The sequence below is a fragment of the Maylandia zebra genome, linkage group LG18, assembly GCF_041146795.1.
Source record: "Maylandia zebra isolate NMK-2024a linkage group LG18, Mzebra_GT3a, whole genome shotgun sequence".
In the NCBI taxonomy this organism is placed as follows: Eukaryota; Metazoa; Chordata; class Actinopteri; order Cichliformes; family Cichlidae; genus Maylandia; species Maylandia zebra.
This window is the reverse complement of record NC_135184.1, coordinates 21,500,152-21,525,156: the sequence shown is the minus strand read 5'-3', so window position 1 is coordinate 21,525,156 and position 25,005 is coordinate 21,500,152. Positions and strand designations below refer to the sequence as shown.

Sequence of the window (25,005 nt, the reverse complement as noted above, 5' to 3'; positions counted from 1 at the left end):
CAGGAGGGAGGCAACTTTGTTGTGGTCTGACTGCAACCACTCTGAAACAGACTGACAAGCGAAACTGCGTTAATATATTTGAATCGCTTATCACGGCTCACATTCTTTTATTTTGTCTGTATAGTTTCCTTTTTTAAATCTTTTATATATCTGTTGTATTTCTCATACGCCCTTTTTATAATTGCTGTTTAAATTGTTTTTAATTATCATTCATTTTTCTATTTTATATGTGGATTGTTTTCTTTTTGGCATCTATTGTGGACAGCAAAGAAAAAGTTTGACTGCACAGAGAGACATGATTAATTACTGCGCATATGACAATAAACTTTGAAACTTTGAAACTAAAAATACTTTGAGGTCTAATTTATAAACGCAGACAGATTTTCAGCAGGTTGCAATCAATCTGAATCAGATGAGCGCAACTCATCTGTCATACGTCTCGTTGCAGGGGGCTCGACTCCGCTGGTTGCCAACTGGTTTTATTCTGTTTATATTCTTATGAAAGTAAACCTGCTGAGCTTCTGTGGCATTTGTTAAATTTCAGCCCTGCAGCAACTACGTCACAATTTGGGGAGTTTCTCAATTTCTGCTTCACATCTATGAGGTTCTGGTTGGACTTTGAATGCAATCAGGTTTATGCCATTTGTGATTTTTAGCAACTGATCACAATTAATCATCACAAACAGATTGCATGTAATTGCCAACATGACCTCATTTGTCGCAGACTGATGGCAGACTGATTCTGTCTTATTTATCGCTGTCTTGATGCACTAAAGTCACTTTGAAGATGGCGGCTGAGTGTTAGTAGTTGCAGACTTGGTCTTCATCTGTGAAGCAACCACTCTAGAGGCAGCAAGATTTCAACAGTTTTGGTTATGCTATAGCCTCCAGTCACTGTTTTACCCAGTGTGAGTATAGCACACTGGGCACCTGTCACTCCTGCCAACCCCTTACTTATGCTTAATCTCGAGCCTTTTATTATTTTCCCCTTAATAATAAAAACCTTCATTTACAAATGAGAAGTTGTTATCTTTGTCTAATATTTAAATCTGTGACAAGCATACAAAAAACAGGAAATCAGGAAGGGGGCAAGCACATTTTAACAACACTGTATATAAATAACTCAGACCAAGTAAATAAAACTGCTACTTGGACAAGATTTTAAAAATGTCTATTTCTGCTGTGAAATCTGGCAGTTTTACACTGTGGGGTGAGGAACTGTGGGTTTGACTTAGTTTGGAGACGGGCCCAAGTGTAACTCTTATGAACTGCAGTTCTTGGGACTTGTTCTTTGAGTTGGCTTCATTTTTCTTTTTCTTCTTTTGTCATTTTCCCTTTTCTTTTCTTTTCTTTTCTTAAAACTACCCCCAAACAAATAATGGAACATTTGAAAAAAATGCTCATTTTCACATTTACTTGTGTTTGTTTGCTATCACATCAAACTTAGCCCAAGGATAAAAACGGCTGTTGTTAAGTATTTATCAGCTTCACAGTCAGATATTTTCTTCAGGAATGGGTGGAGCCCAAATCACAAATATTAAACTTGCATTCATTATGTGGTTGCTGTACTCTACATGAATGCTGATGCTGCTCCATGTCTGCTGGCTTTGCATGTTTACTTATTATTGCAATGATCTAATATTAGAATACATTCATGGTGTGTTTACTGGCGTTTGCTATCCCCAAGATGCCAGAACAAAATTTGATTTACTTTAAGTAGTTTTAAGCAGGTAGCACAAACTCACAGGTGAAATATTTAAACTCAAAAATCAAAACAGTCGTTATTTCTGCATGGTCAAACTGAAACACGCTGTTTTACACAATCTTTATTATATGAAGGTAAAAATTAACTCATATTCTTTATTACTTGTTTAATGCTCTAATTTAAGGCCTCAATTCCACGCAGATAAATCTGAAATATGAAGTTTTTGTGCGCACGCCAGCTCCGTAAATCCCCTCAGTTCTCCAAATCTTATTATAAGAATAAATGAATGAAATCAAACAGAGTATATACAGACTTTTTTCGCAGTCATCGTGATTATCATGATTAGTGGCTCGATTAAGATTCGAAAACCAACTCCTGCCTGTATTACACAAGGGAAGATGCATAATTCAAAACCATCTTGAGCACGGAGCAACAGACTGCAGACCTACAGTATGATGAATAGCAAAGAGGAGTGAACTGCTCTTCTCACTTGATCACTGACAGGAATCAGTGTAGGAGCTGGACCTGTGGTCAGACAGCCCCAATGGCCAAGGGCTGCCATCAGCAACAAACCGCCGATTGCTGCTGGGTTTGTGCGCACAACGTTGCAGCAGTGAGATGTTGCCAGGTTGGGAGATTTGTCTGATGCAGCCGGTTAACAGTTAACATTGCTCAGCATTAAGGTCAAACCCTGCAAACGTTAATTAAACGGACAAGAGCCCCAGCTTGTCTATAATAGGTGGCCTGGGGGTTATACGCGTAAGCACACAAGTTCTTCCATTAAATGTGTGGAAACACGAGGTGACACGAGGGTGTTGGGGTGGGTGGGGGTTAACTGATGGTCAGACTGTCACTGTGAGCTTACGGGTAAATTTAATTCGCAGACCCCGGATCAACCTCGGAGGTTTATATAGGAATCGGATTATGGTCACATAAACTACATCCCTTCTCCTCTTTTCACCCCCCACTCTCTCCTCAATCCCTCCCACCCACCCACACCGCCACCCTATCCCCACTCTTTGAATGGGGGGCGCTGGAACCGTCTGCCCGTCACTGCTTGCCTCTTTGTTTAGACCGATTCCGCTTCTCTCCCTCGGCGTTGCTGCTGGCGAGGAGGGGGGACGGAGGGAGCACCTTGCTGTCTCTCTCTCGCTCTCTCTCTCTCTCTTTCTCTTTCTGTGTGAGTGCTCCTGCTCCGATCTGGCACAAATCGGCGTCTGACGGGATGACCGGCGCATAGGCTGCTGCTCAGTGAGGAGAGGATAATGTTGAAGGAGTGAAAAGTAAGATCCGGAGCGCTTGTGCAGACACTCGCCCTGGTCTCTGTTCTGCCTCTGCAAAGTGCTGTTTCACCCTTGTTCCGTCGTTCGCCGTCTCTGCACCCCTCGGGGAGCTTTGGAGAGCACCTGATCTGAGGCGCAAAGCTTTGCTTTCCCTAGGACTGCACCACTGAGGCGAACCTTGGTTCGGTAGACACGGTAAGAGAGAGAGAGAGAGAGAGAAAAAGGCAAGAATAAAATGTTTTTCGCTTGCATGCTTTATGAAATCAGTCATTTGGTCAGTGTGTCATGTCTCAAGTCGCCGGGTAGCCGGAGGCGGCTGAGACCGCTCTGCTGCGGGAAGATGCTTTGAAGTGTGCGTTTCTTGGCTTAAAAAACGTACTTTTAGAGCAGCTAGAAGAAAAAAACCCGAAAAAAAAACATGGGTACATTTTTCTCACATTGCTCTAATTATATGCAAATACAATACCAGAAAGTATTAAAGTATTTTTTTCTTGTGGACCAATCAATGCCTTCCTGTTCGATCACACCGTCAGCTTCTGAGAGGCGCGCAAATCGCACCCGTTTGGGATATCTTTAATTATTTACAGGTCAAAGCTTTTAATATTGGTCTATATTTACAACCCATGTATGTTCATGCATAAATCATCAACTCAGCGAGTAACCTCGTTAGCGTGCCCATTACATGGTTTCATCTCAGGAGAGCTTGTCTTCATATCACGAGAACTGGTTTACACGGCGCAAAAAACCTTCTTAAATCTTAATCTACAGATGTCAGAAAGAAAGGAAACCAGAAGGTGAAGACGCCTTCTACCGGTGATGCAATTGTAGAAGCGCATCCGAGCTCTTGAACAGGTGTTTGTGAAATCTATTATGTAAATCAGAGGCTTTTGGTGAGCAAACAACATGTGCTGAGTGACTGCCAAAATCAGATCTCGTGGTCCATCTCCAGAGCTGTCACCTGCGCCTGACATCAAAGATCCTCCGTGGAATCTGAGTTACTAATGATCACAGGGTCTGCTTGTCAGTATGTTATCTTTACACTGAAGTACCCCGTGCCAACTTTGCTTTGCTTTGCTGAAAATATGCGAGAAGAAAAATGAAGCAACAAAAAAAAAGTGTCGGTAAAAAGATGGATTGCCTGGTGCCAAGTAGGTGAACAGATCTTAGAGGGTTTTATATTGATGAGTGCCCGCTCTGTAAACAAACACTGGCATGTACAAATCACAGTGAAGGAGGAGAACAGTTTAAGTCACCTTGACGAATGAGCTGTATTGTCTGAGAATATGAGAGCCCCTGCAGCCCAATAAAGCCCATTCTGTTTCCATTCACCGCCTCAGCCTGGAGGAGTCCAAGTCTTTTCTTCTTTTGCCTTGTTAGTGCGCCCACCACCAGCTGTGTGTCAGTGCCATAAAGCAGGACGAGGTTAACTAGGCAACGACACGTTATAGAGGAGCTCAGGAAAATGTTTGCAAGAGGCTACAGAGAGGCAGAGAAGTGGTGCTTACAGGGCGAGAAGAGAAAAGTGAGGAATGAGGCAAAGAGGCTCAGCTGAAAGTTTACAGCATGCATTTTTCATCCTGTCCGGATCTGTGTGTGTGTGCTTGAGAGATTGTGTATGTGTGTGTGAGTCATCCATGAGCCCTGGCACGCATGCAGTAGTTGCGTGTATGTTTGCGTGTTGAAGTGTGTATGTAGATGAGTGCACTCATACGAGCAGAGGGATCAGAGAGCGGTGTTGTGAGGAAGAAAGGGGTCTGATTCTAAAATAGAGTACGAGCTCAGTTCAGCTGCCTCGCTGTCTATTTGCTGCAAACTTTGCACTCATTCAGCCTCTGTATTGTTTATCGTGCATTTCTCTGTGAGCAGTCTGCAATTTAAGGAGCCACTTTGCATCAGTGGAAGATGGAAAAAAAGAGGCTCATATGCAATGCTTTTAGAGATGCTAGAGTGTGATTAATCATTGCATAAAACTAGTTCCAGCTTTATGTGAGCATTTTTCTGCTTTTTTTTTGTCTTGTGTATGAACATGAGCTGAATTTCTGTAGTTTGGCTGGGGAAAATAAACAATCTGCAGAAGCATTTCAGTGTTTTTCTGCAGTTTCTGTGGAGACAAAAATGAATTATTGAAACAATCACTAAGTTATTTGTAGCTGAGTGACAAACATCACTGTTTTTCCAGATGTTATAGAACTGCAGAGTCAATATCTTTGGGTTTCAGTGGGCAATCAATGAAACTGCTGTGTTTCTTTTTTGTGTGTGTTATTTTCTGATGAAAATAATCATTAGTAAAAGCCATGCTGGTCTCAGCTCATGTGAATTTGTTTCAAGAGCCTTGCTGCTGGCATATTTGTCAGTGAAAGCCAAAGGTAATTCTCAGTCAAGGTTTGATTTTATTCTCTATGGTTAGAAAGTGCCAACTCTAATATGTCACTTAGGTGATTATGGGTTCTATTCCCCACTAATACAGTGTTAATAGCTAACAGAATGAGACTATATAAATGCAAATGAGCACCAGCTTTGCGCTTATAGCGGCTTAGGTATGATCAAAATAAGCTTAACTTGGAGAGAGCCACGGGCTTGTTGCTGTATGATTGTGCATCTATTAAAAGGTTCTGATTTTGTTTGGCTCAGAATGTGATGGGCAGTGTTTTAAACCTCTTTTTGATGTTTTTTAACCTGGATTTTATAAGCAACGGACTCATCTGTGAACTAAGCTGTGAACCAAAATGGGAGCTTTAACGATCTCTTTGGGCTTTGTGGTCCGTGTGGAGCCAGAAGGGGAATAGGTTTGTGGACTAACAATGACTTTACAGTGAATGTTGTAAAAACTGTCTGTTTTCAGCACTGGACAGCTCCCAAATCTCAGAGCTCGGGGACCTAACTGCAAACACTTGGGAAATAGTGCAAGAGAAATGAATACTCAGTGTTTTGAGGTCCTTGGATTGGGATATTGTCGAACTCCGTCACTCTGCGGAATATTGAAACCCTCTCGCAGCCTGTGCACCCAGCAGCCAAAACCCAAGGGGGATTGGGCAAGCCAATCCATCAATCAAATTCAGTCTATAGACTGGGAGGGACTAAAGCAACCCACGAAACCAATCATTACAAGCCTAGATGGGACCACAGCTGAACAGCTCACCCACACAAAGAGAAGGGCCCTCTCTTTGTCTTTGGCCAGGGGCTCTCCTCGAAGGTCTGGTGGAAGACAAATGTTTGGTTTCACAGATGGATGAGGAGAAGGTCTTGAAGGCAGCACGGAAGTTTTAACAGCCCCGCAACACAGAGATTAGAATATCTTCCACACGTTCGCTGGTTAATGCAGTTATGTTGTGATGTGTAACGTCCCCCCTGTTTGAAATATGTCCATTCAGCAATTCTTTGCTGTTATTGTTAAGTGCTGATGTGAGAATAAGCTGATGGCTCAAGACTCTCCAGGCATTTGGCACTGGTGACAAACACTTGGAGGACAATACTCTTCCCTTCTTCTTTCCTCGCCTAGTTGATATTCCACAGACTCAGCACATCATTAAAGACGAGGAATCTTCTTGGATGATGTCCCACCAGCGTGTGGGTCTATTATTCCATTTCATTTCACAGCTACTCACTTTTCTGACCACCTCTGGCTGCAGAACTGAACTGTGGTCATAAACGGCGGTCTGTTTACGGTAGATCCGATGATGCAAGGCGTACACAGAGGGCGTGAATGTGTGGAGGTTCAATATACTACAGAAGGTAGCACCTGATCCTTTGTTAGCATTGTTCCTCAGAGCCAACCTCAGAGGCTTCACCTTTGACCTGTGCTCTCCTTCAGACACAGCAGGCTTCAGCATGCTAACAGCCTTTCGATGCTTATATTTGACCTTTGACCTTTAAATCATTACTCATTTGACTTACAAAACATTTCCGTGTGTAAAGGTGCTTCTTTCTTTATGATAAAACGGAATAAAGGACTGTAACGTGAAAGGTGCTGTTTGCAGCCTATTTTAGCTCATTGCTGGTTTTGTGCCTGTGTTTTTATTTTGCTTTAATCTCAGCAACAAGCAGCAGAGAGATGGTGTTATTAATGGAGGATTAGCCTGATAATGGACAGAGATGGACAGAGACTGAATATCAGAAACATGAGGAAAAAGTAAAAAGTATCAAGTTAGCGCACTAGCAAATGTCACAAATAGCAAAAAATGATACGATTTCAAGCTGAAACTACGATTCAGTAAGTTTTATTTGGTACAGCAAGTATCTAATTAGTACCAAGTACAGCAAAATGTAATTATTTAAACTTACTTACTTAACTGTACAAAGCCTTGAACCACCCCTCATTTCTGTGCATTTTGCTTCCAAGCATTTAGACTTTCTCGTAGTTGTATAAAGTGCTCTTGAGCAATAGTTCTCCAGGCTTTCTGAAGGTCATTCATTCAGCTATTCCTTGGCTGCTTTTTCACTCCTTTTCAGTCTTTGTACGTGACCATTTTCAGAAGAGTCAAGCATAAAAAAGGCACCCGACTCAAGGGATGAATCACTGTTGCTCTTACACATAGATATAGACAGACAACTTAGCAACAAACCAATTTAAGATTGTATCTTTAGGGACAATTTTTTTACTAGAAGCCTGTCACCAAACATGTAATTTGTTAACGTTTCTTAAGTTGAATCTACAAAAGATAACACAGACTTGACATGGTACTTTTTGGAACAACAAAGTGATTTCCAAAGAGTTATTAGCTGAAAACTTGGCACTGTGTGCAACGTGCCCTTAAAAAACTATGAAAACTTCGCCATAGCAGATGAAGAGTATTTCCAACAAAGACCTGACACCGAACCTGAGAGATGCATCTGGCTCTTCAGTTGATCCGTTTGCTGTTCACTGAAGCCTCATCAGCAATGGTCTCAATATAACATCCTTCAAGAAACCTGGAGAACTACTCCTGAAGACTACAGACAAATCTGTGTCGAAGAATTAAAGTGGTCAGACCAAGTATTTACTTCAGGCTTGTTACAATTATACAAACTCTGTTTTTGCCTTCTATGCTGTAGGTTTGCACGTTTTAATAAATCAGTACAAATATTCCCCCTTTTCTAACAAAACATAAAGAAATAAGAGGCGACTCCAGACTTTTGCACAGTACTGTAGCCAGTCATAGTGAGATAGTGAGATTTGTACCTACAAATCTTGAGTCTCTATCTCAAGATTTTTATTCATTTTTTCATCATTTGGCCTGAAGTCTTCTGGAATCTACAAGCAAATTCTTCTCCATTATTTACAGACTTTACAGTCACAATATTTCTCCTCTGATGTTGATATATTTTGATGCATTTGCTTCAGAGCAGTGATTGACTCTACACAGAATCTGCTGTTTGCTGGTCTTTATTTTCCTCTGAAAGCTACCTTACAATGCTCCACTCTCACACACTTATAAATAATGCGTCTCCCTCGTATGTTAATCAAATGCATTTAAATGGACTTTTTTGTCCAACTCGCAGCTGGCTGACCAAATTTCTCTCTTTCTCTCACACACACACACCAACACACATATGGCAGTGACAGAAAGAGGCTGAGAATGAAGAGGTGGAGAGAGAAAATGAGCATATCTGAGATCATCTGCTGCAGGTCTGTTGAGTGCAGCTCCACAGCAGCTTAATAACACTACAGGAAGGTAGGAAACAGATGGATGGTATAAGAGCTGTCAGTCTCTCTCAGGTACCTACAAATCACTGGCGACACATACATTAAACATCACGACAGTAAATTTCCTCTTTGGTACCTGCTGCATGTTGTCTCACTGAATAATTCACACACACACACACACACACACACACACACACACACACACACACACACACACACACACACACACACACACACACACACACACACACAGAAAGAGTAAAGTTACAGCTTGTAACCTACTTACACTTGTGCAAAGCCGAGTCCTGACCTAAGTCATTACACTTCTCTGTGTCTATCTCACTGGACTTGTGCGTCAAGGATCCTTCAGATTGATCTAAATTGCCTTTTCCCACTTTACTGGACACACATCTAGTCAAATTTTACCTCGGCCTCTCCTGAGCGTGTTATCGAGCTGTTTTAAATAACCCCCGTCCCAGCACCAGTGAGATCAATGGTGTCAGTGTGAGAGGATGGAGTGTGTAATCTTGAATCGGAGGGACCAGCAGCTTTCCAGTGTCCTCTCTGCAGCTGAAGCCCAGGCCAGAGCAGTGAGTCATTAGCTGCTCTGAGTATAATCAGTGACCACACAGGCACACTGAGTGTGAAGGCTTTTGAATACTTGATCCAGATTTTCTTTTTCTTCCTTGTTGTTGTTTTAAATTCTTGAGAAATTAATGTTCATGCTCTCTGGTTTTATTGCCTCTTTTATGGTCCGACATCAACAATGCAATTTGGATTTTTTACTCTTTTCTCTGCAGTTACTTAGGAAAAGTTGGATTCGAGTGTGCAGAGTCTCCAGGATAGACTGGCCTCAGTGTTTTTTTGTTGTTTTTTGCACAAACATTAAATGAAAAAGACTTACAGAGTTACTGAGGCAGTTTTTAGACCTTCCACCGTGGCAGTGTGTTATTGTCATAATGCTGATAAAATGACCTTCCTCTTTCGCTCGTCTCTCCTTCGTCTTTTTCCTCTCACCACTTTGTCTGTCACTCATCCGGAGCTGTTATTCCGCTCCTCACTCGGCTGCTCTCTGGAGGTAATGGTTTTGTGAGATATGATTAAAGAAGAAGGGGAGAACAGGAATCACCTTTTGCTGTCGGTTCGCAGTAGGAGGCACGCGGCAGACAGTTTGACTCGTTTCTGTAAAACTGCCACAGTTTCTGTCCTCGGGCCAATTCTTAAACTATGTTACGTTGCTAGACATTGATTGTGCTGCTTCCTCTTGTCATCTCAAGATTTTGCAGATTGCTGTAAAAAAAGGAAATAATATTAACGCCTGGATTTTACATCACTCAGAAAGTGAAAGAAGACCTCAAACCCTGAAGGTTCAGTCAAATGTTGAGCATGAAGTGATTTTTTTTTCTTTTACTGTGAAAACAAATATGAACTTCAAATTTTTCATAACACAAACACAGAAATCAATTGCATTAATTGGCTATACGGTGTATTATTGACAAGCTGCCTGCAGCTAGCTTCCACCCTGCTGCAGTGGAAGAACATAAATCTGTTTTGTTCTGGAGTTAGTGAGACATGTTCATACTTCTCCAGTCTTAAATTCTATCAACTCGGTCTCATCAATGTGAAGATAAATTATTAAAAATATACAAAGCTGTGAAACTAATCTTTACGTTACTATAATCAGAAATCAAACTGAGTTATTTCATGGAACATGTTACATTTATTATTTGCTCGTGAAACAGAAGGCAGACTTTTTGTACGGTACCCTTATTTTCTCATGCTAAATGATGGCTATTATTTTGGAGTTTTACAGTTTAAAAAAAGTCAGCTGGAAACATGAGAAAGTCTTCTGGAGACATAATTTCACCGAACTCAGTGTTCAGTGATTATAGTCCAACTATCTGTAACATCAGCTGATAAAATGACTTTGTTTTTCCATTCTCTGTCAAGATGATCCCACACTGCTGTAATAATGTTGATGTCTGGGCTCTGGGGAGGCTAATCCATGACTGATAGTTTTTCACTGTGTGTTTTTCTATTCAGCTTTGCTTTTCCTGCTTTGGCAGTGTGTTTGGGATCATTGTCAAGCTGACAAGATGTTGCCATTCAGGCACTTTGCAGATGGTGCTGCACGGTGGATCAAAATCTGAACATACATCAAGTTTGACAAGATTCCCAACAACTACTGGCTGAAATACAGCCCGAAACCAAGACAGAGCCTTCACCATGTGGTACAGATGGCTGTAGACACATACTGGTGGACCTCTGTCCTCTTCTCTCCCGCACATATTGACAAAAGATTATATCAAAACCTTCAATTTTTAATTCTTCAGTCCTGTAGCTACTGATTTGCAGACCAGTTCATATGTAATTTGGCATACCTCAGCATTTTCTCCCTGTTTCCTTTCCTAATGAAGGAACCCATGATAGCCAATCCTCCACTGAGAGCATTTGTCATGAAAGGTAGATCAACTGAAGGCCGAGATACTTCTGTCAGGTCCTGTTCAGGTCTTTGCTGGCTTTTGTCCCATTTTTTAATGTTATAACCCTCAGTTAAAAATTCTTTTGTTTTCTTTTGTCCCACAGTTGCCAAGTTTTTGATTAATGGCTCTTTGAGAATCACTCTTTTTATCAAACTGAGTCACCTATCTTAAGACTTTTTTTGTAGATTTAACTAAAAATTCCTTGAGATAGTATCTTCTTTATGCACAAATAAGTCAGTATTAAGGAGTTTAACAAAGAAAGAAAACAAACAAACAAATTCCTCTGAAAATGGTCGGGTACAAGGACTGGACTGAAAATGAGTGAAAGACCTTTTTAGAAAGCACGGAGAACTTTTGCTCAAATATGACAGACACTCTGGCTGCCTGGAATCATAATATAAAAAAATAAAGGCTTGCTGAAGACTTTTTTGCAAGGTACTGCACTTTGTGATGTGGCGCACATGTTCATGACAGTCACACTGGTCCCAACCTGGCCTGATTAAATAAACCTTTGGAGCATATGAAACATGTAGCATGACGGAGGTGCTGCAGGCGTAAAGTTGCCACGTTGCGCATGCAAACATTTACATGTAACTGCAGCAGGAGCTAATATTTTCCTGCTTTTTTAACAACCAAGTGTCCTACCAACTGAAAACCTGAAGGAGATTTGGGACGGGGGGGAAGGGGCCCTTCCTGCCTGCATCATGATGATCATGAGTGCAGTCAGCAGACTCACATGATGTAGGTCTGCCAGGCTCGCCTGTTAGCTTCCTTTGCATCTCTGTCACTCCCCTCGCCGGCTCTTACAATGCTCTGAGAATGCATCCTATTCAGACAACATCGGGAAAATGTGTCAGCTGGACATCCACATTGAAATCCACTGAAGCATTTTAGAGTCTTCTGGCTCTTTTCTCCTCAAGACACAACTGTGCCTGTTAAAGAAAAAAGGGGCAATTTAGAGGGAGGCGCTCACAACATCTGATGTCTCATCCTTAACAAAAGGTGGTACTGGTTAGCATTCGCTGCTGTGATTGGATGACCGGTTCACTGTATGTTGTAAATCCCCTCTGGTAACACTTTGAATGGCTGCTGTCTATAGGCATACAGTGTTGTGTGTCATGTAGCACCCATACAGACGGAGCTCTGTATTCTGCTGGTGTGGGTAGTGACTGTTGGGCCCCTGCCAGTCCCAGGCCCTCAGATACAGCGCTCTCCAATGCTCTCCGTTTTCAAGTCTGGGCAATCTCCTCAGTGTCACGACCCTCTCCAAGCCTTTAGAAATCTCTTGTCACCCACCCAGCCAGCTCAACCAATGGTTCAGGCCTTAAACATGCAGAGAGCCCAACGGCTTGACCCCAATCTGTCACAGCCCGTCACGAGGGCCTAACCCACCTTTAGAGATGGGATGCCTCAAAGTGTGTGGCACTGCGGGGTCTGTGCTTCTTTTCAGTCGTCCAAAATGGAAATGATTGCCCACTATTAAAAATTGCACACTCAATAGTTGTTTAATGACAGCTTAGTTTGGCAGGTGTCACTGAGTCCAAGAGGAAGGTTTTCTTTCCAAGACCTACACACTCCGGTTTTATACATTTGAAGGTTTCACTCAGCTTTTCTCATGGTCAGGACACAGCGCAACCATTATTCCTGTAATGTATTAAAGCCTGAACTGGTGTTACACAATCTTCTTTCTAAGCATGAGGGATGCTGTTGGCATGGGTTGCTGTTACCGTGGTAAATGCAAAAAAGGCCTTTTGATTTCTTGGATAAATAATTTACTTTAACTGAAATCAAGATGTGTTGGACAAATTTCTCAAAACAATTTCACTTTCTTCAAAGAGTCTGATAGGAAACCTCAGTTAGAGGTGTTGGTGTAGTCAAGAATGCTTAAAGAGACAGCTTTGTCCACAAGTGAATTAATCATTTAGATTTACCCGTGCTGTTTAACCCGTCTTAAAATATGTACATGTATATATTTTAAAAACATAGAGTAGTTGTGTTTTCTTCAAACTGCACGCACTTCTCTTCATCTCCATTTCATACCACATAGCTCCATCTCAGACATCTCACCATTGAGCTGAGAAGCCTCGGGCACCAAGCCAAATCCTCTGGCAAAGTCAGCAGCTCTTTTCCGATGTGTGGTAGGATTTCCTGAATGTTGTGCAGTAGGACTGCACCACAATCGCCTTTTTACTGCGGTAGTAAATGTTCACCCAGTCTAACAGCAGCTTTTGGAGCGATGCCATTGGGTTGTCAGAGAATTCAGTCCAGTTTTCTACATTAGATTTCTCTCATACTGCGTCTGGTACATCAAACCAGACTCACAATATTCAAAGCCTCAGCTGTTGCATCAAATCTGTCCATAGTGCCTCCTACCATTTCTAGGAGAGGAAGGGTTCAAAGGTCTCCTTGTCTCATCGATTGAAAGCAGTTTACAGGCTCTCACACACAATAGCGTTTCTTAGGTCATTGTCTAGACAACACGTGGATGCAAGCTCTAGTGAAGTGTGTTTGTAATGCAGTATTACTTTTTTGTTATAAATAAAATCGATCACCTAAGGTTTCGTTTTCAGCAATTCAGTGTTCAAGGCTGTTTTGGGGGAAGGTTTTTTTTACGTTGCCACTGGTAAGCTGGAAATGGAAAGGAGTGAATAAAGGATCAGAAATTTGTGCATTCAGAAACATTGTGAAGGTCAGCATTAGTTTTTCTGTCAGTACTATTTGATGCTGCTCCTTGTCAGGGCTCCACAGGTTTGGTTACCTTAACTTATGGATGTATGTACAATACTGTGCAAAAATCTTAAAGAAAAAACTGAAAATCTTTCTTTATATTTTGCTTCCAAAGAGTCAGACTTCTAGTTTTTTAACATGCTTTTAAGCAAAAGCACTCCAGGCATTCTGAAGATCTAGAAAAATCTTTTTTGGACATTGCCTTTCTGACTTAGTCCGGTCCTTGTACGTGACCATTTCCAAAGGAAAGGGGTTTTATTTGTTTGTTTTATGATCTTTCAAGCATATAAAAGCACCTAATTCATGATTTTTTCTCATTTATGTAGTCGAATCTATGAAAAATATCAAAGATAACATAGTTTGACAGACATAAAAATATGTTCACGCCAACTAGGTGTTTTGAAGAAACGGGACAATGGGTGAACAATAGATGAAGTGAAATGCTTTAAAAAGCTACCTACAGCACATGAACATATCTGAAAGTCATGTCCTTACGGAATAGGGGGAAAAAAATCCAGCAGGGACCTGACACAGGACCTGAGAGATGGATCTACTATTCACTGAAGCCTCATGAGAAATGGACTCAGTGGAATGTCCTTCAAGACGCCTGGAGAACTCTTCCTGAAGAAAACTTAGAGACATTAGAAGAAAGCTTGCCTGGAAGAGTTGAGCCTGTGTTGAAGAATAAAGGCAGTTGGACCAAATATTTAACAACAGCTTGTTACTCTGTTTTTGACGCATGTGTTTCTATTTCCACTGCACTCGTTTCCTGTTTTCTAGCAAAATAAATGAGGGGTGACTCAAAACATTTGCACAGTACTGTACTTGTATTGGAGAGAGAATGAGCAGGATGCTGCGAGTAATTTCCTTTTTGCTGTGTTGAAATGGCACAAAAGCTTTAGATTTTACATACTAGATATGCAGCCCTCCTTTGCCACAGTTATTACTAATTTCACTTGGTCTGCTTAGATTTGAAGAAGGTTTTATAAACAACGTCACCTGGTTTTTATCAGGCACACAAAAGGAAACGCCAACCTTCACTTCCTCAAACAAACCTCATAAAAATCATATTCTAATATTTTAGGACTTTTATTCAAAGTGCTTTAAAATTTGCCTAATTTCCTGCTTCACACACTCACACTTACATGCTGGTAGCAGCGACCTGCCATACAAGGCATTACTGCTGGGCACAATTTGTGGTTGAGTGCAGCTGTAAATTGGACCCCTTCAGGGCTGTTATTTTTCTACAGCCTGAAAGGGTTGAGAAATCAAATTTTAACCAGCTTACTTTTACTTTTCTCTAGTATATAAATATTTTTCTTCATTCTATTGACCACAGGCTCTGAAAGCATTAGAGCTTTAGAGTTTCAAGATGATAGAGAGCTCTAATAAGATCTAATTCAGCCCAATTTCAACTATAAAAAAGGTGGCATGTGAAAATTTCAGTTGGTGGTTTTGATTAGAATTACATTTTAATGCCATCAGTCTGGGAACCCACTGTTTATTGCTTGATGACTTTGTTTCTGGAGATGGGGGAATATTTCCTAGTGTATTTCTGGTGTTGTCAGAGGTGTTGCCTGAGGCTGAGACTTCCTCTTCTGTCCACTAATCATTGCTTATGTATGCAAATAGTTTTTTAAAAGCTAATGGGTTAATTTGGCAAATGCTTTCCCTCTTTAATGCGCTACTCAAATGGCTTACTAGCATGGTGTCAAAGTCTGCTCAGAGGTGATTGGTTAATAGCACTTAAACTACAAGTGGAATCCAAAAAGCTTCCTGTATCCATAATCCGGACATTCTGCAAACATATTAATACGCAAATATGTGTTTCTAGAAATTAAATGTCATGTACGGCATCAGGCAATTGTCTGACTCGACCAATTTTGTGTATGCACAAATCTGTCATTTTTTTAAGATCAAAATCATATTAGAGTGAAATAATGAGGAGACTCTAATAGTTGTGTCAAAAATCTGAAGCTAAAGTGAAACGGAGCAACTAAAATACTTTTGCGCCAAGCATAAAACCTGAAGTTTCAGTTGTACAAACACACTGACTTTCAAAACATTTTTACCTCCGATTGAGAGTGATTTTCACTCCCATATCATCGCTCCCTCTCACTACTTTCCCTCCTCCCCCTCTCTCAGCAGGTCTAGGATGGGGCTCGCTCTGTGTGCAGCTGGGCGGCAGATCCTCTTTCCTCTGATGCTGTTGCTCTCTTTAAGCTTGGGTGAGTTCTCTGTCTCCTTCCTGCACATTCTGCTCTGCAGAAACGAATCACCACAACAACACAAATAATAATAACAATAACAACAGACAAAGTCGACATACAGTTGGGGATAGAGATACCAGAGACAACAGGAAAGAACAAAGGGAGGTGGAGTAATCGTAGCAGAACAGAAAAGAGCCAACAACAACACGCACACACACGCACACACACACACACACACACACACACACACACACACACACACACACACACACACACACACACACACACACACACACACACACACACACATGTATATAGACCTTGACCTAGACAGGTCTGTAATAATTTGACTGTTTTAAGACCTGACATGTTGGGGATGTTTGCAGACATGCTCAGAGGGACTGAGCTGGAACCGCTCCAAGCCCATTTATGCAAGTTTAGCCGACCATCTGTTCCATTACAACTATGCATAAAATTCACAATTACAGAACAAAAGAGAAATCATCCCCGAGCTGCAGCTCTCTATTGGATAGTATCACAGGTTTCAGGTCCCACACCCAGCCAGCTGACTGCCCGTACTGAAGATAAGTTTCTCTCTTTAATTACTTTCACTGCAATTGGCATGCACGGCAGTGGTCAGCCTGGATTTTCATTAAAACGAAAACCTGCATTGCACATTTCCAGAATCAGAGCATTACTTTACTAGTCACTGCGCTCAGACAACATACAGTTTTATCTCGCCACATGCAAAAGTATTTTGTCTGTTTTTGTTGCACAACGAAGAGGTAAAAATAAACGATATTCCAACTGTTAAAATGAAACAGCAGGATTTGAGCCTGTGATTTTTTTCAGAATTGAAGGGAGCAGATAATATTTTATCATCTCTGAGTTCATCACCATAAAGTCATCCTTGTGCATATAACAGAGTGTGGGCTAAACAAGATTTAAAACTGGGAAACAGAGAGAGCTATATTAAGGTTATATAAACTGTATAAACTGAAGAAAAATTGTAAACAGTGTACAGAGTTTATAGTAAAAACTTCACCACAGTAGTAATGTTTTATTTCAGCAGATCTGCAACAGATACACATGGTCACATTATGAGTTGATGAAAATCACAAGCAAATGCCAAAAAACTACCTTTGGCTAGTGCAAAGTGCTTTGTTAAATACAGATCGCCTCAACGCACCTCTGCAAGGTTTAACTGCTTGCATAACAGCCTGGGATTATTATATACCAGCCTAATGATGGATTTCTCTATAAAGGAATAGTTGCACACTTTGGGGAAAGCATGTTGTTGGAGCATTAGATAACAGCGTGGTTTGGCTTAGTGTGAAGGCTGAAAACAAAGCACGCCAGGATGTAACTTTCCCTCAGCTGATGTTGAACACATTTTAAAGATTTTGTGTTGATACAGACAAAACTTTTGTTTTGTTACACATGGACTTAGCACAGCTTGCTGTTTCCTGCAGTTTCCAATCTTTGAAGTTAACCTGTAGCTTCACACTGTGCAGACATGTGAAAGATGATGGGGCTGGTGAAACTAAATTCAAGTACAATATCACAAACTTTTATGATATTTGGCCATTAAATACTCCAAGAAAAGTTCACATAATTTGTGAACAATATCAAGGCGCTAAACTCAGACTTTTCCCAACTGACCTCAGTGTATTGGGCACATTAGGTTTATTTTTTGGGTCATGGCATTTCCATTTGAGCTATTCCAGTAAAACAGAGCGAGGAAAAAATACAATACAATACAGTGAGCATGCATTACTTTAATCTCTTTGATTCTGCTGTGATAGACTCAGACTTTAAAGGCTTAGGCTGTTGGACAGATTGTGTTTTTGTACAAATGATTAGCATAAAATACAATCTTTCATTTGTAGCATGCAACATTTCAGGTGTGATTTTATGCTGTTTTGTCTACATAATGAAGGGTTTGCTTGAAATTACTAAAATTTAAATCTTTGGAAGCTGAGCACTCATTTTTTAATTGATGATAAGCAGTTACATTTCTGGGACTGCCCTCTTCAGATTTAAGCGTATTTGTGGGAGTTTTTTTTATTTTTAGAAAGCATCCCTGGTGCTGACAGATCAGCTTTGACCTGGTGGGAAATGTACATGGGACCTCTGGAGGGCTGTCAAGACAGCTGACAACACCCATGTTGATTCTCAAATGTTGGCAGCCGAACCTTTAGATCCTGCAGGTTACAGAGTGAGTCCAGTGGGGATTTTGCTTGACCTTGGACCTCGGGCTCTTCTCTGTGGTGTGGTGCGGCTCACTGGCCCACAGTAGAGGCTGCTGCCATTGGGGAGTGCCACTGACATGGAAGAATCAGCTTAACTAAAATAATGTGCCCGTCAATGTAACATCCACATGGATGTCACGACCTAAGGCCTCTGGAGCATTGCAGTGTAACAAGATGAGGAGTTCAATTAACTCCTGTCTGTGGTTTTAATGCACAGATAGACCTACAGTACCTGGTGATCTGCTGCAGCTGGAATGTGCTCTGATTGCTATCCTACCCACATGTGACTCTTAAGTGGTAAATGACAGCAACATAAATATTTTTAAGTTACACTTTACACTTAGAGCTTTAAAGTCCATAATAGTTGGAACAATATTGACCAAGAAGAAAATTTTATTTTTGGAACTACAGATGGGTCTGTTAATGACAGAGAGCATCCTTTCATGTCACTTCCAGCTCTTTGCCTGGGGTTTTCTTTTCTCCCCTCCCATCACCTCCAGGCTACGAGGTACACTTCCTCCATTCAGTTTGTTGGATTAACTATTTTCCTCCATCCCTCTCTCATTCCTGCTCTGCCTCTTGTTTGAGCTCTCATTCTTTTCCCTCGTATTTGTGATTCTGTGATTACATCTGATTGGGGGGAAGGCAGCGGGGGCATCCTCTGCGCGGAGTTTCTCTCAGGGGGTTCAGTCTGTGAAAGCCGTCCAATCTAAATGCAGATAGAAATATCTTTCTGGGATTCTGTTCCTCTGTGTGCACTATTCCAAATAAAGCAGTTTTTTTTCTTTTTCATACATGTGCTCTTTTTATGCCCCTGATTATTTTCTATTGTACTTGACTAACTGTGAAAATTTTAATGGTGAGGGAACAGAAAAGGCTTATGAACAAACAATGAAATATAAATAGGTAAGCAGCAGTTTATGTTATTTTTTTAAACAATATTAAAAATATACCAAAAATAAATAAATGAATGAACTGAGGGTCCTTTTGGAGACTTTAGATGTATCCTAAAATCTTCACTAATAGTGGATGGACAATGCTCAGTCATCAAGGCAAGTGTTGGCTATCATTATAATTTATCTACATAGGTTCAACCCTCTATAAATATATAGATATAATACAATAACAGAAGGCTGGGATGTTACAGTAATGTGCACAGTGTGGCAAAAAATGTCAGAAGATTGTAGGAAATAGTCATATCTGTACAGGTGTTGTCATGGTTACATTAAACCTGTATGTCATGGCAACCAGACTGAGTTAGTTGCTGATATCAATCTGCAGAACTCAATATTTTGTGCACAGAAAGTGGCATTGAAAACAACTAATGCCATATCGTGTTAGTCAGTTTGGTTTATAAATTTCAATACAGCCTAAACTTCCTGTGTACGTGCAACCTTTTATGCATATAATGACCAAAATCAACCAGAAGACATCATTCATGTATGTACAGTAGTGTGCAAAAGTCTTGAGCCAACCATCATCTCTTTTTATTTTGCTGGGAACATGGGAAATAGATGGAGTGGTTTATTGAAACATGTGCAGACATACATGGAAATACAGTATATGAGGCAAAAACAGAGTTTCCGCAATTCTAATGAGCATCAAAGTCAATAATTGGTAAGAACACCTTTATTCTTCAGCACAGCCTGAACTCTCTTAGACAGCTTTCTGTTAATTTCATTGTTGGCAAAGATTTATACCAAAATGTTCAAATATGGATTCTCTCCACAAAACCTCTCCCCCAACTTCCTCTGTAGGTGACCAAAAATTCAAATCACTCCATAAGACCTGCTGACCTGTTGCTAATTTTTCAGAACATGGCACATGGCATTTGACATTCCTCAGCCTTCTCTCTTTGTTTCCCTTAATTAAGAATGGCTTCTTGACAGCCAGCCTTCCACTGAGACCATTTCTGATGAGCCTTCAGTGAACAGTAGATGGATCAGATGCATTTCTCAGGTTCTGTGTCAGGTCTTTGCTGGACTTTTTCCTAGGACATGAGTTTGAGGTGCTATTCATCTGCTTTAGATAGAGTTTTAGGTCTGTTACTTCTTTTGTCCTGCACTTGTTCATTTCCCCCCAATTTTTCGGACACACTGTACAGAATGCTGAGATTTGCCACGTTTTAGCTAAACAGCTCTTTGTGAACCACTTTGTTGGTTCTATTTTATTTCTGCCACGCTTTGTTATGGCTGACATTTTTCATAGATTCAGCTAAATAAATTTGAACAAATTATGTGTTTTCATGACAGGCTGCTAGTAGCAAAACATCTTAAGATACAATTTAAAACAACAAGACTGTTTCCTCCCCTGAGTTAGGTTCCTTTTTATGCTTCAATGGCTCATAGGAAATGTTAAATGGCTTAATAAACATGGTCTTTGTATACTGAACTGAAAATGAGTGAAAAAGCAGATAATGTTCAAATAAAAACTCAGAAAGACTATCTATCTATCTATCTATCTATCTATCTATCTATCTATCTATCTATCTATCTATCTATCTATCTATCTATCTATCTATCTATCTATCTATCTATCTATCTATCTATCTATCTATCGATATAGATATATACTTTCCATTGTTTTAATTTCTTCTAAGCTAAATTTCCTTGAACGCATTGCATAATCATGTTTGTTCTCTTGTTCATCCTCTCCAGGTGCAACCTCCTCCATTGTGAACATGCGTAGGATCACTCATCCTACAGTGCAACAAATGTTGGCAGGCAAAGCCACTCTGCCTTGTGTCTTCACCCTCCAGACCAGCACCTCCACTGGCCCTCCTCACCTCCTGTGGACTCGTACTAGGCTAGCAGGGGGAGGACAAGGTGCTCCTTCGGAGCAGACTGTGCTTTCTGCTAAAGGTAAAACAACAACCTAATGTTCCTGTTTCACTGAGTCAGCAGTATTCTGACTTTATTCAGTCAGAATACCCAGTGAGACTTAAAGCTACACTAATCAATAGTTTTGTATCAACAACAGATCAAATGTGTATGTGTGAGGTGTTGTTCACAGATATTAGCTGACTCAGCTGGCCAGGCTGCAGTATTTATAGAATTTATCTTAAGGCCACAAAAGAAAAGAGGGGAAAAGATCTTAACAAGTTGATGGTAACAGCTCCTGGAATAAAAGTGAAATAAACCTGCGCTTCTAAATGTCCAATCTGCCTGAGCAGTGCTGATTAAATCCATCCACAGGGTACTATACAGCAGACAACTTAACACTTTATCGGGCACAGCTGCCAGCTGTTTTCAGTCTCTTACAACGCACTGTAGAAAATTGCTAGCACATAGCATAAAGCATTCAGCAGCAAAAAAGTCACATTTACCTCAGAAATGAACAGAGATCAGGTGGAGAAAGAAATATAGCACAAAATGAATGCTAATGTTGTTCTGTATGTGTTTGATATGCAAACGTGAAACTGTTTGCTAACATGTTGTGCAGTTTATAATTTGGAGACTCACGGGGTTAACTAAATGCTGCAACGCTCAACAAGAAGTACGCAAATACTAGGAGGGAGGCAAAGACTACATTTGCCCAGGGCAGAACAGGGGCACAGGTGCTTACAGGCAGGAAATAAACAAAGGCAGGAAGTGGAGGACCTGAAATTAGAGACATAAATCCCAAACAGGAAGCAGAGAAATCAAGGACAAAACATACTTCCTTTAAGATTGTGGATCTGTCTAAATGTCAGATCTCTGCAGCAAACAGTGACTTTCTCAAACAACTGGTGAGAAAAGACTAAAAACCAAAAACCATGTCAGGGGGGGTAACTGTTCTAACTTTGTTGGACAGTTAGGTGTTAGTGGGTCACCCCATTGCTGGTAGCAAAGGCTTTTAGATCCATATACGCAAACATGTAGCAAAGTTTATTTTCTACCTCTAAAATCTCTTTAATGATGAAACCTCTCTTTCTGTGCCCAAGGCGATGTAATCAAGGTGAATAAGGCTTTCAGTGGTCGCATCATGCTGCCAGGATACGCTGCCAACCCTCTGAATGCTACCATGGAGATCTCCAGCCTCCGTACCAACGACTCAGGCACTTACCACTGTCAGGTTGTCATGGGCAACGACTATGAGAAAGACACTGTTCCCCTGGTGGTGTCCGGTAAGTGCAGCAGCCGCCGACGAGAGATTTCTGTGTGTGGAAAGTTTAGGGCCCCAAAGGAAACATATAGGTTAAGCACAAGTGATGCACAGAGGGTGAAGTGCATTAACTCGAAGGGCTTTAAAATTCCTCTTCCAGCCTAATTGGTTTTATTGCAGCCAAGCCTTGTTGTGCTAATGTAAAACAGATAATGGCAGCTTTTAAAACAGAAGCACCTCATCCCCCAAACCACTTTTTTTTGCTTTTTTATTTAATTAAGCATTAATAACATTGATTCACTCTATCGATATTATAATGACTGCTTTAATTAATGTAGCGTCATGCTTTCTGTGCTTGTTTTGTTTTTGTTATCTGGTTTTCCGCTTGAATAATTTTGTTATTCATTTAATTAAAGTGTTTGCACTGAATACCAATACCGGTTTCTCTCGCTCTCTCTTTTTTTTTTCTTTTTCTGTGTGCTCATGTGTGAAATTTCAGCCAAAACTAGAGTATCTTTGCTTGATCTGTTTGTGGCCCCTAATAACATGTTCGCTGATTACATTCCCCTGATGTATTGATTCTGACTGTGTTGGTATATCTGTCAAATTAAAAGGAATTAAAACAGTTTGCCACCTGTCTCTGGGTCTGTCTGTGTAGGTGTGGTGTTTCACTACCAGTCTCCCAGCGCTCGTTACGCCCTCTCGTTTAGTGACGCCCAGCGAGCCTGTCAGGAAAACTCGGCTCAGATCGCCACTCCGGCCCAGCTGTGGGCAGCGTACCATGACAACTTCGCCAGCTGTTCTGCTGGCTGGTTGGATGATCAGACTGTTCGGTGAGGAGACAATCAATAAGTTCTCTTCTCTTGCTCGCTGCTTGCACTTTCTGCAACACTGTGGCGCTTTGAAGGACTGAAACTAATGACTATCCTGTTTGCTTCCTCTCTTCTTGGATCATTTGCTTTCTCTATTAATATTCCTCAGTTCTTTTTGCTGCTTCATCTACTTTAAGATCGTGTTCTTTTCTGTGTTGCTGTTTCTTTGCTATTAATTTTATTCTAATTTATTCTAATCCCTTACCCTTTAAAAGAGAATGCAAATAAGAATTTATTCTTTACTGATATTTAAAGTCTTAATGAAAAGAAACACTTTGATATGTGATCTAACACATTTGTCACGCAGTAAAACGTTCAAGTTATTATTATTTTGAAACAAAAGCAAAAAGTTACTTACATCACTCCCAAATGGTTGTCTCCACAGATATGCTGTCCAGGTTCCAGAGCTTGGCTGCTACGGACATAAGGAGTACTCTGCTGGAGTGAGGAATTATGGGAAGAGGGACCCAAAAGAGCTGTTTGATGTGTACTGTTTTGCAAAAGAATTGGATGGTACACAAACACACACTCACATTCATGCACACAAAAACACACACACAAGAGAAGATATAAAACAGCATCAAGAGCTCTCACAGCTTTTGGCTGGTTTGCATCATATTCTGCTACAACATTAAAGGGATAAGTCAGGACTTTTTTTAAGTGTTCTTATTGTTCTCACTAAATCAAGTGAAAAGACACAGACCAAACCCACATGTACACATGTGAAAGAAAGTCAGCAATCTAAAATAACAATAAAAAAAACACCATTAAAGTTCATGCGCTACAAAATCATGGCTCCCTATTTTTTATTATTTGCATTTTTTTATATAAAAATATTCACATTTTCAATACTTTCAGTAGGAATTTTGGCCTTTAAGCCACGCGTGCTGCAGAAACTAAAAAACCCCCAAAAAACTTAAAAAGATTTTACAGGTCTACAAAGAGTCCTGTGAAAAACTAAATACTGCCCTCAAACTAATAAAAAAATAAATAAAAATTAAACAAAAAAACCCACACACACATATATATTTTACTGTGCATGTGCCAGTCTTCCTTATCCACTTTTTTCTCCTCCACCTCCTCTGTAAGATATATTCAGTCTTGTGAAAAACTAAGTGCACCTTACTGTTTTCATGGGAATTAAAATGGTAAGGTACAGACAGGTGTAGCTAATCAAACCCACTTGATTGACTGATCTGGAGCAAGTGTATAAACGCAGAGGTTTTCTTCAGGTGTGTTATCACAATGCCTCTATCTTCTCAGGAGTGAAGGTCCCCGCAAATTCAGCCCAAGGTCAGACCGTGCAACACTCGGAGAAACTGCAAAAACCCAAGACTCATGTCTCAGAATCTGCAAGCCTCAGTTAGCATGTTAAGTGTTTGCGATAATACAATTAGAAAAAAGACTGAGCAACTGTGAACAAACCACATGACTTCTTGAACAATGTCTGTTGTACAGACGAGACCAAAGTGGAGATGTTTGGCCACAATGCACAAAATTCAAACGCAGCTTATTAGCTCAAACATCTCAAAAACAGGACCTGGACACCTGCAGTTACTGAGTTGAACATGAACTCATCTTTATACCAAAATATTTTAGACTAAAGTTGTGTCATGTGACAGTACAATGAGAAATTAAGAAAACAATCAAAGGTCAAAGTTCAGACCTCAACTTCATTGAAATGCTCTGGTGGGACATCAAGAGAGCTGTGCATGAATGAATCCCTGCAAACCTCCATGAAACGAAGCAACATTTTATGGATGAGTG

General features: G+C 40.6%; 1 protein-coding gene across 2 annotated transcripts in view; it reads left to right on the top strand.

Annotated features, from left to right (window-relative positions):
- Positions 1-2,756: 2,756 nt before the first annotated feature.
- LOC101468755 (neurocan core protein) overlaps positions 2,757-25,005 on the top strand; it is a 47,408-nt gene continuing 25,159 nt past the window's right edge. Inside the window, exons 1-6 of one of the 2 annotated variants that reach the window (XM_004542535.4) lie at positions 2,757-3,183; positions 15,970-16,049; positions 20,941-21,144; positions 22,206-22,388; positions 23,025-23,199; positions 23,624-23,751. In XM_004542535.4, coding sequence (XP_004542592.2) covers positions 15,977-16,049; positions 20,941-21,144; positions 22,206-22,388; positions 23,025-23,199; positions 23,624-23,751 — 763 coding nt within the window. In that variant the 5' untranslated portion in view covers positions 2,757-3,183; positions 15,970-15,976. Of the gene's footprint in view, positions 3,184-15,966; positions 16,050-20,940; positions 21,145-22,205; positions 22,389-23,024; positions 23,200-23,623; positions 23,752-25,005 lie in introns of both variants that reach the window. The other variant, XM_004542536.4, reaches the window with a different exon arrangement.